The following is a 17,177-nucleotide window of genomic DNA, read 5'->3' on the forward strand; positions in this document are numbered from 1 at the left end:
AAATGAGTGAAAAGAATAGTTTGTGGTTGTTCAGTTGTGTCCAACTCTTCATGACTCCATGGATCACAGCATCTCAATACTCTCCACGGGGCTTTCTTGGCAAAGAGTGCTTTACTATTTCCTTCTCCAGTGGATTAAGGCAAACAGAGGTTAAGTGACTTGCTCAGGGTCACACAGGTATGAAGTGTCTGAGTCCAGATTTGAACTCAGATCCTCTTGACTCTAAGCCCAGCACTCTATCCCCTGGGCCACCTAGCTTCCTCTTTAAAAAGAATTAAAAAAAAAAAAAGCTGTGCGTAAAAAATATTGTTCTAACAACATGTGAAGGTGGGGCTGGAGAGGAAGAGTAGACAGAGGTGGGAGGACTTGTTGGGAGACTTTTGGAACGGTCCCAGTGACTGTTAATGGAGGCTTCTATGAGGGAGGTGCTGATGCTAACAGAAACAAAAAGGGCATGTATCCTAGGGATGTCACACCAAGGCATGGATAGGACCTAGTACAGTAAGCTCCAGGGTAAGGTCTAGGAGCCAGGTGAAGTCTAGGAGGGAGACAAAAGGTCACACTGCAGAATCTGACTCTCCTCCCGCATCCTGTCTTCCTCTTCTTCCTCCTCATCTCCCCTCTTCCTGCGCACTCTGGGGAGTGGCTCACCGGCTCAGTGGGTTTTTCTTACTTGCAAGACTATTTTAAGCAACTCACAATGCATTCTTCCCTCTCTGCATTCCTTCTGTAGGTTTGCAGAACTCAGGAGCTCACCAATCCCGGCATTGCGGACGTTGCCATCCGGCCAGATGGGAAGATCCTGGCGACAGCGGGCTGGGATCATCGCATTAGGCTCTTTGGCTGGAAGCAGCTGAAGCCCCTGGCAGTGCTGGACTACCATAGCGCAGCTGTCCACTGTGTGGCCTTCTCTGATCCTGGGCAGCCGAGCGAGCAGCTGCTGGCCGGTGGCTCCAAGGACCAGCGCATCAGCGTTTGGGCAGTGTACAACCAGACCTGAGAGGAGGCCCTGGTGGGCCCTTCCTCTGTCTCTCTCAACAAGGGCCCCCAGGGGTGGTGATGAACAGGGGCTGGACTTGGCTTGGCAGTGGTTTGTATGAACTCAGCCTGGACACACTTATCTTTTCTTTGTATAAGATATTTGAGGTCCAGGTGAGGTCCCACAAGACACTCAGCCTGGTGGAGAAAGCTCTCTTTCCAACTGGGTCTCATGTCCAAGATACATAAGAAATGGATTGAAGTTTCTAAGAATAAGAGTCATTCCCTAATAGATAGGTGGTCAGAGGATATGAACGGGCAGTTTCCCAAGAATCTACACCATCAATAGCCATGTGAAAGAAATGGTCCACGTTACTAATGAAGAACTGCAAACTTAAGCAATCGTGAGGTTCCATTTCACAGCCGTCAGACTGACAAAGGTGACAAAGGGGGGAAATAATAAATGCTGCTGGGGCAGTGGGGAAGCGCCTTTGTGGGGGCTGTGAATGGTCCTCCCATTCTGGAAAGCCATTGGGAACTATGTCCAGAGAGTTACCAAGGTACGGATCCCTTTGACCGAGTGACAACCGCTCCTAGGCCTGTCCTCCAAAGGATCAGAAAGGGGTACAGATGGACAAAGATGTCTGTAGCAGCTCTTTTTCTGGCAGCAAAGAACTGGAAACTCAGGTGCGTGGCTGAACAAATTGTGACATGGGAATGTGATGGAACTGTTGTGTTATAAAACGAAGGGGTTGGTCCCAGAGAAACCTGGGAAGACTTGTACGAACTGATGCAGAGGCAAGGAAGCAGAACCAGGAGAACAGCAGGATGGTAAGGCCTGGGGACTCTGCAGGGTGCCACCCACCTCCAGACAGAGCCCATGGATCGGTAGGTTTCGTACACACCCAGTGCAGGAATTTGTTTTGCTTGACTGAGGATTTCGTTGTTTTGTTTTTTTCCTACTGGGGCAAGGGAGGTGGGAGGGAGAGGAGATAATTTTTTTTTTCTTTGCAGGGCTGTGGGGGTTAAGTGACTTGCCCAGGGTCACACAGGTAGTAAGTGTCAAGTGTCTGAGGTCAGATTTGAACTCAGATCCTCTTGAATCCAGGGCCAGTGCTTTATCCACTGCGCCACCTAGCTGCCCCTGATAAATTTTTGTTAAGTGAAAAAAAAGGGCTGGGATGGATGGGGGAACACTCATGGCCCAGGATAGCCTCATCACTGTCTCTCTAAGGAGGGTAACTGTGCTCCCATGGGGGAATCCAAGATCAGATGTCTCCATGACATAAGGCTTTTTTTTTCTTTAAGCTTTTGTTTTTCTTTTTATCTTTTTTAAAATAATAAACATTTTTGTTTAGTTTTGAGTTCCAAATTCTATCCCTCTTTCCCCTCCCCCCTCCCTGAGGTGGTAAACAATCAGATATGCATTATACGTGTGCAATTATGTAAAACATGACCATATTAGTCATCTTGTACAAGAAAACTTGAATAAAAGAAAAAAAATGATAGAAAAGTGACAAATAGCCTGCTTCAGTCTATGTTCCATCAATATCAGTTCTTTCTTTGGAGGTGGAGAATATGTTTCATCGATGGTCCTTTGGGATTGTCTTAGATCATTGAATTGTTGAGAATAGTCATTCATCATTCTTCATCAGACAATATTGCTGCCCCTGTGCACAATGTTCTCTTGATTCTGCTCTCTTCACTATACATCAGTTCATACAAGTCTTTCCAGGCCTTTCTGAAGTCATCCTGCTTGTCATTTCTTAGAACACAACAATATTCCATCACCATCATATACCACAGTTTGTTTAGCCATTCCCCAATGGATGGGCATTCCTTTGATTTCCAATTCTTAGCCACCACAAAAAGAGCAGCTAGAAATGTTTTTGTACAAATAGGTCTGTTTTTCTTCTTGGGGATTTCTTTGGGCTATAAAGCTAGCAGTGGTATTTCTGGATCAAAGGGTACACACAGTTCTATAGTCCTTTGGGCATAATTCCAGATTGTTCCAGAATGGTTGGATCAGTTCACAACTCTACCAACAATGGATTGTTTTCACACATCCCCTCCAACATCCAGTATTTTCCTTTTTTTGTTCTGTTTGCCACTCTGATAGGTGTGAGGTGATACCTCAGAGTTGTTTTAATTTGTATTTCCCTGATCAATAGTGATTTAGAGCATTTTTTCATAAGACTATAGCTAGCTTTGATTTCCTTGTCTGAAAGCTGCCTGTTCATATCCTTTGGCCATTTATCATTTGGGGAATGACTTGTATTTTTGTAAATTTGACTCAGATCTCTGGATATTTGAGAAATGAGGCCTTTCTCGGAGATACTTGTTGCCAAAATGCCCATTGTTCTGCTTTCCTTTGTGCAAAAGCTTTTTAATTTTGTAGAATTAAAATGATCTATTTTACATTTTGTGATTCTCTACATCTCCTTTGGGCCTACATTCTTCCTCTGTCCATAAATCTGATGGACAGACAATGCCATGCTCTCGTACTTTGTGTGGCTTTCTTTGTGCCATGAATACAACCTGAAGCCCGGCTTCCTTGAACAGCTCTCATTTCCTTGTGTGCTTTAAGGCACCTCCTCCAAAGCACTCTCTGCTTTGATGCCCTCTCCTAGCCCAGAGCAGACCATCTCAGGAAAGTGCCAGCCCCTAAATGCCCTGGGAGCTGGCAGAGCTTTGAGTAACTCCCGATGTGGGTGTCAGTCTCAAAGGCATCTCTCTAGAAGATTGGCCACCTATGAATGTGGGGCCTCCCCACAGATAAAGAGTTTCCATTGATACTCATTTAGCAAGGCTTTTAAAGGCTGACATCTTATCAGATTCCAGGAAGGATACCAGAGGTCCCATTAGGGACAGGACATTCCTGCCACGTTGTTGTGTGGCAGCAATCAGTGAACTCGGTGAATATTTCCTATGGTCCCATTTAGCCATGAGTTTAGACTGACCCCAGAGGAAGCCATGGTCTAAGCAGGGGGATGGTGGGAAATGCAGATGACTGTAATACACAGTGGTGCCGGGTAAGTACTTAAGGAAATGAAGGGAGGAAGGAAGGAAGCGAGCCTTTGTTAAGCATCCACTGTGTACCAGCATCTCAGCAACCCAGGGAGGAGGGTAGGTACTATTCTCCTTGTGTTACAGGTAAGAAAACAGGCAGGCAGGTTAAGTGACTTGCCCAGGGTCACACAGCTCATAAATATCTATCTGAGACCAGATTTGAACTCATGTTCCTGGCTCCAGGCCCAGCACACTAAGCCTTGGTTTTTCTTCCTCTTGTGGAAAAGGCTTTGGGTCCAATCCCAAATGAGGTCATGAAGACTTAGACATAACTAAAATGACTGAATATCAACCATCAAGGACCACATAAAGGCTCATCCAGTGAACAACCACCACCACGACGTAAAGACCCAGCCATCTAATCGGCACCATAGGTTAAAAAAAGGTACCCTGCCCACGTTTCTCCAGGGAGATGGGAAATGAGCACACATGGCCACAATGCAAGATGGAATATGGTTGTTAGAATGGGTCCTCAGGAACCAGCCTGGGGCACCAGGCCAACGTGTCCCACTCCCATCGAGGGTGTGTGACTGTCCAGGAAATCCTGCAGAGGAGGGGGGCAACAGGCCTGCTCATGGAGGTTCATGGAGCTTGGACACCTGCTGGTCAAGTGCTGATGAAGGCAAGCCCCTCCTCTCTGATTTCCTCTTCTTAAAATGGGGACGATGAGACTCGCATTGCCTTTCCTCAAAGGATTGTGAGGAAGGTGCTTTGTAACCTGGGGAGCTGGGAAGAAATGGGAGTTGCTCTATATATCTGATATCCTTGAACAACAGTGCCTGGCACATAGTAGGTGCTTAATAAATGCTTATCGATTGATTGACATGGTAAAGAGCCTACCAGGCTTGGCCACTGAGAAGCACCTCCCTTGAACTCCCTTTGTTCTTTTCATAAGACCTTAGTATCATGAGGTCCAGAATTAGATTGTAAACTCCTTGAGGGCAGGGCTTGTCTTTTACCTCTCTTGCATCCCTAGCTTAGCACAGTGCCTGGCACATCGTAGGCACTTTATAAATGTTGGTTGATGATTAATTGATCGAATTGGAAAGAACCTTCAAAGAGTCCAGTACCTTCACTTAGCAGAAAAGGAAACTGAGCCCAGAGAGTGTGAGTGACTTGCCCAAGGTTGTAAGTAGTGGAGTTGAAGCCCCAACTCAAGAGTTTCTCTCACTGCCAACCCACTGCACCACCCAGGCAGCGGGAAACTTGGCTCTACAACTGGCTGTGAGGTGAGTGGCAGCATACAAGGAAGGAGGCCCTGGAAATGACTGGAGAGACCCAGCCGCATGGACAAACACCCACTTCTGGGGTCGTGAGATGAGCAGCCTGAGAACAAAGCCCAGTAGAGCTTCTGGGAGATGAATTCGGTTCTGCCCTGCGTGTTCTTCTCTTCCTTGGAGACTCCTTAGTGAACGGATGATGGGAAATCAAGTGTTTCCCACCTGTACCTTTGCCAAGCAGCCACAAAAGGACTGTTTGCACACAGAAGAAAAAAATTCCTTCAGGGGATTCTTCAGAAATACTTGATACTCAACTAGGTAGAACCTTTGAAAAAATCCTTAGGCTGGAAACGTTAAGTTGGCACAGGCCAAGGCCTTAGCGCTGAGTTGGCCTGTAATGGCGAGCCAGCACTGTCTCGGTACCCAGGGGCATCTTCCTTGAGTCTGTGTTCTGTACAGGAGGGAACAGACGTGTTCCCTCACTCCCCCCCCCCAATCCTCCCACACAAGGGCTCTCCCGCCATACTTGTTCCTTGGTATCCTAAGTTCACTTCAGTTATTCCTGCTATGTACAAAGCTGTATTGATACTTGTGGTTGGGCTGGGAGGGGAGAGAGAGCAGGTCAATCCTGAAGCCACCAATGCTGCCCTTTGTGACCTGGCCCCCTCCTCCCTTCCCATCTTACGCCTCATTCCCCCACACATCCCCTTAGATCCATCAACACCGACCTCCTGGCTACTCCATGAACAAGATCCTCCATCTCCTCTGTGACTATCCCCCATGCCTGCACTGTTCTTCCTCTTCTGCTCTGACCACTGACCTCCCTGACTTCAAGTCCAACCCCTCTTGTAAGCTCCTTGAGGGTCTTGACTCTCTGCACCCCCAGGGCTTCTCAGTACCTAGCACATAGCAGCTGCTTAATAATGTTTAGTGATCGCACTCCCCCTCCAGAGGCCCCCCCCATTTAATGAACTAGGTATCGCCTCAACACCTACTTTGTGCCTAGAACTATATAGAGCTGGGAGGGGTGTAAAACAGGGCATGAAAAAAGAGTGGGGGCTCAGCCCCTGCACTCCCTTGGTAAAGACATGTAGGTAGGATGCTGGAGAAAGCTCTAACAGGCTCCAGGCCAGGGAGAGAGCACACCTCACAGCTGGCAAGGATTCTTTTGCCCTTGTCAAACACCTGTTGGCCATGTGAACCAGGACAAGTCACCAAACCACTGAGTTCTCCAGGCAACTCTAAAAATTGCACAATTGTTTCAGATCTATGAAAGAGGATTCCCTGCAACAATGAAATCCTAGGTCCAGATCAAATATTAAAAATAATATTTGCCTGGAATCTTATGGATCTTATCAAAAGGGCTTTAAACTGAAAAGCAGGAGGAAAGATGTTTCTCCTTCCATTTGGAGGAACAACAGGCCAATAATCTCAAGATAATAATGGGGAGGGGGCAGCTAGTTGGTGCAGTGGATAAAGCACCGGCCTTGGATTCGGGAGGACCTGAGTTCAAATCCGGCCTCAGACACTTGACACTTAGTAGCTATGTGACCCTGAGCAAGTCACTTAACCCTCATTGCCCTACAAATAATAATAATAGGGGAAAGGGACCTACCACGTCTTAACCTATAGTACAAAGCAGTAATCATTAAAGTGATTTGTTACTGGTTACAGAGAGACTGATCAAAGGTCCCAGCATACATAAGTGAACAAACAGTGAAGTGTTCGACCCAAGGACTCAGTTCCTGGGGGAAGGAATCACTATTTGACAAACAGTGCTGAAAAAACTGGACAGTGGTCTGGCAGAAATTGGGTTTACACCAACACTTCACACCATACACCAAGGTAAACTCCAAATTAATACACATCCTAAACAATGAGAGGAATGAGGAAGAAATTATCTTTCACATTTTTGATAGGGAAAGACTAAACAATTGATGGACGGTTTTGATTATATTAAATTTTAGAGGTTTTGCAAGAACAAATACAATGGAAAAAATTAGAAGGAAAGCAAGTAATTGGGGTGGGGGGAATCTTTGCAACAAGTTTTTCTGCTAAAGGTCTCACCCAAGATTTATGAGGGAACAGATTGAAAGTAACGAGACTAAAAACCATTTGCCAGGGGAAAAATAGTCAAAGGATATAAACAGGCAGGTTTTTGTTTTGTTTTGTTTTTTTAGTGAGGCAATTGGGATTAAGTGACTTGCCCAGGGTTACACAGCTAGTAAGTGTTAAGTGTCTGAGGCCAGATTTGAACTCAGGTCCTCCTGACTCCAAAGCCAGTGCTCTATCCACTGCGCCACCTAGCTGCCTCTAAACTTTTGTGGGTTTTTTGGGGGGGTTGTTTATGGTTTTTTGTTTGTTTTTGGGGGGGGTTGCGGGGCAATGGGGGTTAAGCGACTTGCCCAGGGTCACACAGCTAGTAGGTGTCAAGTGTCTGAGGCCAGATTTGAACTCAGGTCCTCCTGACTCCAGGGCCGGTGCTCTATCCACTGCACCACCTAGCTTCCCCCAACAGGCAGTTTTTGAAAGAAGAAATCCAAGCTATCAATAACCATGGGGGGAAAACTCCTTTAAATGACTAATAATTAGAGAACTACAAATTAAATTCTGAGGTTCCACCTCACATCTATCACACTGGCAAAGATGACAAAGGAGGAAAACAAGTGCTGGAGGAGATGTGGGAAAACTGGTAGATGAATGCACTAATAGTGGAGGTGAAAACTGGCCCAGCCATTCAGAAAAGCAGTCACCATGAGGTCCATACTCCAAAGAGACCAAAGAAAGAGGGGAAAGAGTTATGTGTAATATGATCTTTGTAATAGCTTTTTGTGGTAGCCAAAAATTGGAGATTATGGGAGTGTCCTCCCGTCAGAGAAGGGCTAAATTAATTGTGGTATATGAATGCAATGGAGTATTATTGTGCCATAAGAAATGATGAAATGCACCATTGTAGAGAGAAGAGCTCAGTGAATTGCTGCAGAAAGAACTAGAATCATCTATACAGTAACAAGAACCACCTATACAATAACAAGAACCACCTATACAATAACAAGCAATATCGTCATTGTAATGTTTGACCAAACCCCCTGACAGTAAGAAGAAGGAGCTGAATTGAGGAGCTAGTATCCTAGATGGTACAGAGGATGAATGGTGAATTAATCTGTTGGAGCACTGTCTGATAAAAGTCAAGTCATCCATGATTGCCTTAATGATAACTGCATCCTTCAAAAAGTGGGGAAAGTAATAGTGGGAAGTTTTGTTCTGGATCCAATTCTTTTTAACAAGGAGGAACTAGTTGCTGGGAAGGAAATGAGGGGAGCCCTGGAGGAAAGTGACTTTCAGAACTGTTGTGCAGACCTCACTGTTGTATGCCTGTGATTCTGGACAGTCTACCAGCACCATGCCAGGAAACTGAATTGCCTCCATTTGAATTGTCTTAGGAGGATTCTGAAGATCACCTGGCAGGTTAAGGTACCAGAGACTGAGTTCCTCTCGAACTAAACTGCCAAGCATTCAAACTCTACTGCAGAGAGTGCAACTTTGATGGGCTGGCCATGTTGTTCCAATGCCAAACGTATGCTTGCCTCAAAGACTATTTTATGAAGAACTCACACAAGGCAAGCACTCAGATGGTGCTCAGAAAAAGTGATACAAGGACACTCTCAAGGTCTTTCTGAAGAACTTTTCCCGTAGGACTGGTGCATAGGTGATGGGGGCTAGGCAAGAGTATTTTCAGGACAAGACTCATGAACTGATGCAGAGTGAAGTGAGCAGAACCAAGAGAACATTGAAAGATTTAGCCACTCTGACCCAGACAATGATCCAAGACAATTTCAAAGGACCCATGATGAAAAATGCATCTACCTCCAGAGAGAGAACTGATGAACTCTGAATGCAGATGGAAGCAGACTTTTTAAAAATTTTGTTTTTCTTATTTTTGTGTGTTTTCTTTTGTAAATGACTAATAAGGAAATATTTGGCATGACTTCACATGTGTATTCAATATCATATTGTTTGCCTTCTCAAGGGATGGAGGAAGGAGGAAGAGAATATGGAACTCAAATTCTTTTAAAAAACAAACAAGAGGCAGCTAGGTGGCACAGTGGATAAAGCACTGGCCATGGATTAAGGAATATCTGAGTTCAAATCCGGCCCCAGACACTTGACACTTACTAGCTGTGTGACCCTGGGCAAGTGAGTCACTTAACCCTCATTGCCCTGCAAAAAAAAATAAATAAATAATTGGGCAATATTTAATTTTACACACATACACACAGATTTTTAAAAAGTATTTTCAAGACAAAATAGCAGGAAAAGTTCAAAGGCTAGATCAGCTTCAATCACCTCAATAAATTCAAGTCAAGCCTGCAATTATTAAGCACTTGCTGTGTGTGAGGCTCTACCAAGTCACTAGGTGGCACAATAGATAGAGTACTGAACCTGGAGTCAGGAAGATGAATTCAAAACTGTCCTCAGACACTTACTAGCTGTGTGACCCTAGGCAAGTTACTTAACCTCATTTGCCTCAGTTTCCTCAACTGTAAAATGGAGATGATAATAACACCTACCTCCCAGGTGTTATTATATGAAAATCAAATGAGATATTTGTAAAGCACCTGGCACATAGTAGGCACTATGTAAATGTTCATAATTACTACTACTGCTACTACTACCACCACCACCACCACCACCACCAATACAAGGACAAAAGTCCATCTCCTCTGTTCACCTCCCTGCTCACGTCAAGAAGGACCAACCTCCAGGAGGGTGTTCATCAATATTGTTCCTTTCCACAGGGGACTTGAGCAGCATCAAGCAAAGTTTAATTAGACAGCTGAGAGAACTTTGGGATGGTCCCTCTGGGTGAACACTGGAAATAATTCTTGAGGGAAAGGAGATGAGATATCTTCCTACAAAAGTCATTTAGAGACAGAACATAAACCATCTGCATTGAGTGGTTTACGTTAGGGCAGGGAATCTTTTTCCTATCAAGGGCCAATGACCCCCAGAACAAATTCAGTCAAGGGCTACATATCAAAATTACCTTAGATTTTTTTCCTTAGAAAAAATAGGAAATATTCAACTCACCTGCTTTTTAAATTAAGAACAGGGAACATAAAACATCATTGAATGTATACAACATGCTAGAAAATGTAATTCAGTCCCATAATTCATTTACCCTGAAGAAGAGAAGACTTGGGTGAGGGGCAATCACTATTTTCTAATATCTGAAAGGTTTTCATAGGGGGAAAGAACAGATTGGCCCTATAGGGCAGAACTAGAGATGATGGGGGAGGGAGGGAGATCAGAGAATTAAGCCAGATGAAATCAAGCTGGGGGCCAGGTATAGTGAGGACTGCAAAATCTCTGATGTTTTTGGCACAGACCTGTGCAGAAATCAAGGACTCAATCTAATGAGGAGGATAAGGAGGGGTTCCTTGGGAAAAGCACTGCTGGCCTTGAGTCAGGTCTGGGCTCAAATTGTGGTTCTGATAAACTCACAGTGAGACTACGGGCAAATGATTTAACCCGCCTGGGTCCCGTTTCGTTCTTATAAACTGGAGTGAGAATCCTTCCTCCTGCCTCCCTCCCTGCAGACTTCAAAGAGCTAAGGAAATGTGGGTTGGTGTTTCCTGGTCTCCTAAAGCCTACTTTCTACCCCTCAGAGAGAAAACAGCCGGATGCTTCTTGGTTTCTTTAAAAGCATTTTGAATTCTCACTGGATTTCAGGCATGTCTTCTTAGCATGACAGTTGTCTAACAAACACAGTTTTCAAATGGAAAAACTCAACAGTGTCAAGTGTGGGCTTAGAAGTCGAGGTTTGAGAATCAGACTGAAGAGCCTTGGATCCTGAGATGAGTCTCCATTGTTTGAGCACCTGGCATCTCCAGGACCTCTTGAGTGATTTCTAGGGACCACAAAATCCTTGGTTGTTAAAGCCGTATTGTTCCTATCAAATTTCCTCTAAGTGCCAATAGGTTCAAGGTGAATTCTTTCCTGTTGAAGACTTAGCAGCTGCCCTCCTGGACACTGGTCTCTCCTCACAAAGTGGCCTCCAGGTTGCATCTACACAGAACATACTAATGACACACTAAAGAGGACTCTGCTTGAACATTAGAAGACCTCATTCTGGCTTCTGGCTTTGCCACTTACTGGCTCTAAGACCTCTAGAAACCCACCTCACCTCCCATGAGCCTCAGTTTCTCTAAAATGGGGTATCTGAATTAATGATGTCTAATGTCCCTTTCAGCTCTGCGTCTGTGATTCATATCTTCTTGCCAAGGAACAAGAAAGTAAGCAAGTTCTTTCTCTAAATCATGATAATCATTTCCAGGACCCTAGTATTAAAGGTTACCCTTGGAGAAAGATGGGTTACATTCAAAAACTTTCCATAAAAATGTTTTTTAAAGAAAGGAAAAAAGAAAGATGGGTTATGAGTAGATGCCACACTGGTCCAGTGGGGGTTCTGAGTGCCACATTGTGGGAAGGAAATTAACAAGTTCGATGGTGTCTAGAGGACAGTGGCCGGAAGGAAGAGGATACTTGAAACCCTGTTTTATGAAGATCGTTTAAAGGAACTAAGGGTATTATTTGAAAGAAAAAAATAATACCTGGGTGGGGAGGGGCATGAGAACTGTCTTAAGTATTAAAGGGCTTCATGTGGACTAGGGATTTGTTCTACTTGACCTAGAAGGCAGAATGTGTAGCAATGGTAGAAAATCAGTTGAGAGAACTGGGGGTTTGAGCCTGGTAAATAGAAGACTGAAGAGTGGGGTGGCAAAAGATATCTCTCTTCAAGTATATGACAGATTATTATATTAAAGAGAAGTCAGATTTATTCTACTTAACCACAGAGAGCGGAAATTGAGATAGTGGATAAACATTGGAAAAGGAAAATACTCATTGGTTAAATTATGAGAAACACAGAAACAAATACCCAGCATGGATCTCTTCTGTGTTTGCGGGGCTTAATCCAACTACTCTCCCATATTTGCTTTCTAACATTTCTAGTCCATCGGACGATACATTCTGGACTGTGAAATTGAGTCCAAACACGGTGGGCCCACTGTCATCGATAGTGAAAAGAATTTGTTATAAAAATCCTTATAGATCATCTGTTGTCCACTATCCTCCTCCATACAATGAGGGTTAAGTGACCTGCCCAGGGTCACACAGCTGGTAAGTGTCAAGTGTCTGAGGCCAGATTTGAACTCAGGTCCTCCTGAATCCATGGCCAGTGCTTTATCCACTGTGCTACCTAGCTGCCCCCTCTCTATACAGTTTTACAAATAATTTTATATGGTGGTGCACTTGGCTGCCTTCTTTGTCCACTTGGCAAAGAGGTCCAGTGTTTGTTGGTGGGAGTTATTTCTAGGCTTCTTGTTTTAGGCCTAGACATTTTCCATTTAAGGAAAGAGAGGTAGTGTATCTATGTCAGTGTCTGTTCTTACCCATTTCCCATTTTCCTTATTACATCTAGCCTACAGTTTCTGTGCAGCAAGTCAACATTATTTTCTGTTACTTTGTGTGGAGATAGAGAAGGAAATGAAATTGGTCTAACATGTTTGCATGGGTCAATGGGGAAAAAAATCCACAAAAACCTACAAAAGACCATTTTGGAGAAAAATTAAAAAGATCACCCCACCCTCACCCCTTGACCTGATAATCCCACCACTGACAATATATCTTCAGGAAGCAATTAAAGAAAAAAGAGGGATATTTGGGCCACATTTATTGTTGAACTAAAAATGTCCTTTAATACCTCAGTGGGTTCATAAGCTCACTGATTCAGATATCCACTAATCAATCAACAAGCACTTGTTAAGTGCCTCCTCTGTCCCTGCTACTTAACTAATTTTGTGGCATTGGGCAAATCACTTCTGAACTCTGACCCTCAGTTTCCTCTTCTGTAAAATGGGGGGAATGAGCTGGGTGGCCCTTTGGGCTTTAGAGGGTCTCTTTTATACCCCATCTAGTGGCCTGCTACAGCCTGAGGGCTCCCGCCTCTCACCTTCCCATGGTCGCTGTGGTGCCCAACAGCTGGAGAAATGGCCAAAGGGGGCTGTGTCATGTTGATGCATAGGATGCCCACCATGATCAACGGTAAACCCAAAGGCCACAGGGAAAAACAACAAGCTTGATGAAAGCCTACTTCCAAGCCCATTTTACAGCTCTGCGTGTCAAGGGAGTGTGGGCACAACCATGAGGACAGAGAACCTTCAAAGCTGGTGACTTTTCCGAGCTATCTCCCCTCCTCAACTTGACTTGCCTTTTCTGTGATCGACACAAGATTTCTCTCAGAGAATGGGGGGCAGCTGGTGGCTCAGTGCTCAGAGCACCAGGCCTGGAATCAGGAGGACCTGAGTTCAAATGCTACCGCAGACCCCTACTGGCTGTGTGGCCCTGGGCAAGTCACCTCACCCTATTTGCCACAGTTTCCTCATCTGTAAAATATGGGTGATAATAATTGTACCTAGCTCCCAGAATTGTGAGGATGAAATGAGATAATAATTGTAAAGTGCTTAGCACAGTGCCTGGCACATAGTAGGCCATCAACATCAAGCCAGAGGCCATGCTAGGGTGGAAAAACCTGGTGAATAGAAGATTGTGGTAGTAGGAGGCTCAGATTTGAATCCCTGGCTTATTATTTACTCACTGTAAAAAGGAGTGTGGGCTCACTTAGGACTCACTTGGGAATCTGGGCCTTATTTTCCTCCTTTGTAAAATAAGGGTTTGAGGGGGCAGCTGGGTGGCGCAGTGGACAAAGCACCAGCCCTGGATTCAGGAGGACCTGAGTTCTAATCTGGCCTCAGACACTTGACACTTACTAGCTGTGTGACCCTGGGCAAGTCACTTAACCCTCATTGCTCTGCCAAAAAAAAAAAAAGTAAAATAAGGGGTTGGGCGAGATTCCCAAGGCTCCCTATAATGCTAATGGCCTCTATCCCCTGGTTGCATCACAGGGCACATGTGACACAAATTTTGCCGATTTGGAACCTTCAAGGTTTTTAAAGAAACTTAGTCTTTGTCCTTTAGTCTTCTTCTATGAGGCCCCTCTTGTGCTCATCAGATATGTCATCTTCTATAAACGCTCTGGTCATCTGTACAGCCCCCCCAGACTTTGGTGGGCTGAGCTGAATGCGAGGTTCCACAAAGATGAATCACCTTGAGAGAAGCCGCCCACCTGGGGCTTCAGCACCTGCCTCCTCTCCTCCTGGTGGCTGTTTCTGCTTTGCCTCCAAATGAATCATCCATCCCCACCCCCATGGCCTCTGTGTCCTTCCAGGTGTCCAGGCCTAGGGAGGGGGCCCTTGGCTGGGACGGGAACATGCAGGCTAATTACCAAGCCCAGCAGGGCTGCAGAGCGGGATGCACCTCAGGCTCCGGCAGGGGCTTTGATGGCTCTGGAGCCCAGGTGATGAAAGCAAAGGCTTTCCAGCTGGAGAAAGCCAGGGTCCCACCCTCTGTCTTACAGAAGAAGAACCAGAGGTGCCCCAGGTGGCATAGCTAAGATTCACCCCAGTCTTGGGTTCTTTATGGTCTGTCCCCAAACCACTGACTCCAGAAGCCAATCCATCAAATGTTTATGGGTCAGTTATTCACCTCCAGGCCTGTCAGGAGACATGGCTCTGCCCTCTGGGACTTTGGAGAAGGTCCCTTTAGTTTTTAGATAATATAGAGCCTTAGTGGAAGAGTTGATTTCCCCAATCACGTTCATTAACAGTAACGAACAAGGTTCTCTAGCCCTGAGGAGTGAGACCTCCACCAACAAATGAATTACAGGTGTCAGCTAGGAGTGAACAACTGCTAGACTCCTCCGTCCAATCAACCAAAGGTATGACCTGAATTCCAACAAATCCTTAATCAAATTGGAGAGAACAGAGATGAAGACGGGATACAAAATGTATTGGAAATGGTTGGAAGAATCAGACGCACCTTTGGATCTATTTTTATTGGAGAAGGACTTTCTGGCAGGGGTGTTTAAGCTTTGGAAGCACTTTGAGGAGCTGAAGGGAGCGTCACACTGCCCTCTCCCCACTCTGTAACCAAAGGACATCAAATCCCACTCACTCATTTTACAAATGAGGAAACTGAGGCTGAGGGAGATGATGTGACTTGCTAAGTCACCCCCCTAGCAAATGTCATGTGGCCACATTTGAAATCGGGTCTACCAGACTCCAAGTCCACCGCTTTATCCTCTGTGTCGCTGAGCTGCAGGACAGGGCCATACTTTCTTGTTTCAAGCATCCCCCATTTTATCATTCAGGTATGCTCCTCTGCACTGACACAGATCTCAGTCCCTCCACATTTTAGGAAACAATCACCTCGTTTGGATGATCCTCTCTAAGTTTGGTTGGCTCGTTCTCAGACAGCTGGGCTAGGGTCTGCTGTCGGACCTTCCCCCAGCCCGGAGGTGAGCCAGCACCTTAAAGGCATGGCGGTAACTGGAGAGAAATACCTCCAATATCCCACAATAGGCCCGATAGTGTAGACAGCAATGAGAAACACAGCTCCTCATCCCAGGGAGCTGACTGGACTTGCCCAGGGCTCAAAGAATGTTTTGCTTTGATAAGTGCTAGGAACAAACCAAACAGAGGAGGCTTCGAGGACTGTGTGTGTACAAGCCATCATGGTGGACAGCCTGACTGTGAAGAGCAATGGGGATATTCGGGAGGGAGGTTCAGTGCATGTCCCAGAAGGGAGGGGAGGAGGGTTGATGCACATCTGAGGAGCCACTCATCACACCGTCTGTGAGAATCCTCATTCACTGACCCTTAGGGGAATTTAAAAAACCAAACCAAAGCAAACCACCTTCCTCCCTGGGAATGCCCAAGGAGTCCAGACTGGCTTGCCTTTCCGTGCTGGTCTCCAATTGTTGTGGTTGGTTTTTCCCCTACCAAGATGGTACCTAGGAAGAGAAGAAGTGTTTCTCAAGGTAACTCAGTGTCTACTTATGAAAGCAAATACAACACTCCCTGCCTTTCTGCAGCTCCAAAGGAGCCACGTCTGGTGTCCCACTGCGGGCAGTGCTGATAAACCACAACACTAGCTGGGAGTATCACAATAGCTTCTATGCCCAAGGCTCTGGGTTCCCGAACAGGAAGCCATTCATTTGGGCAAATAGCTGTAGACGAGCCATTTCGACATACTTCCAACAGACTGGCCCAATTCAGAGAGGTGGGTTCTTTGTTGTAACTCGAATTTAGAAGACAAAACAAAACAAAAATATATTTATTAAATACCTAGGATGAAGAAGGAGTGTGGTGAAGTGGATGGGGAAACCACTGAATCTACAGTCTCAGGGCTGGGATGAAAGGGGTAGACGAGATGAGCTCATAGGTCCCCTCCAGCCTCTAATTCCTTCTCTGTCTTGCTCACCAAAAGGGGATGTTTCAAATCCAATATCTGCTCCCCCATCCTTGTATTTCACCAAAAAAAAAAAAAAATCAAGACCCTTCTTTTGCCTTTGTCCTCCCACAACTTCCCCCATAGCCTCCTTGACTTAAGTCTCTGATGAACGGGTGGCCAAGGCCAGCCCCTCTGCACGTGCCCTGGACCCATGCCCTGCCTCCTCCAGCAGATTGCACTCACTATCATCCCCGTTTTATCTCTCTTCAGTCTTTCCCTGTTTACTGGTTCTTTCCCTGCTGTCCAGAAATAGGCTGAGCCTCCCCCGGCCTGAAAAGCCTTCACTGGGTTTCACCAACCTTGCTAGTTATCCTATATCTCTCCTCCCCTTTCAGCTAAGCTCCTGTAAAAAGAAGTTTACATAAGATATACTTACTCAGAGGCGGCTAATGTGGGAATTTATTTTGTTTGACTTGTGAATTGCTTGTATGTTGTCAAAAAGGTTTTGTTTTGCTTTGTTTTGTTTTTTCGATTTGGGGGATGGGAAGGAGACTAAAA

At 45.4% G+C, this 17,177-nt stretch overlaps 1 protein-coding gene across 3 annotated transcripts in view; it reads left to right on the forward strand.

Annotated features, from left to right (window-relative positions):
* GNB1L (G protein subunit beta 1 like) overlaps positions 1-2,012 on the forward strand; it is a 159,125-nt gene extending 157,113 nt beyond the window's left edge. For all 3 annotated transcript variants that reach the window (XM_043975344.1, XM_043975342.1, XM_043975345.1), the window contains exon 8: positions 734-2,012. In XM_043975344.1, coding sequence (XP_043831279.1) covers positions 734-1,000 — 267 coding nt within the window. In that variant the 3' untranslated portion in view covers positions 1,001-2,012. The remainder of the gene's footprint in view (positions 1-733) is intronic.
* The last annotated feature ends 15,165 nt before the right edge of the window (positions 2,013-17,177 follow it).

This window comes from Dromiciops gliroides, chromosome 1, assembly GCF_019393635.1.
Source record: "Dromiciops gliroides isolate mDroGli1 chromosome 1, mDroGli1.pri, whole genome shotgun sequence".
Classification (NCBI taxonomy): domain Eukaryota; kingdom Metazoa; phylum Chordata; class Mammalia; order Microbiotheria; family Microbiotheriidae; genus Dromiciops; species Dromiciops gliroides.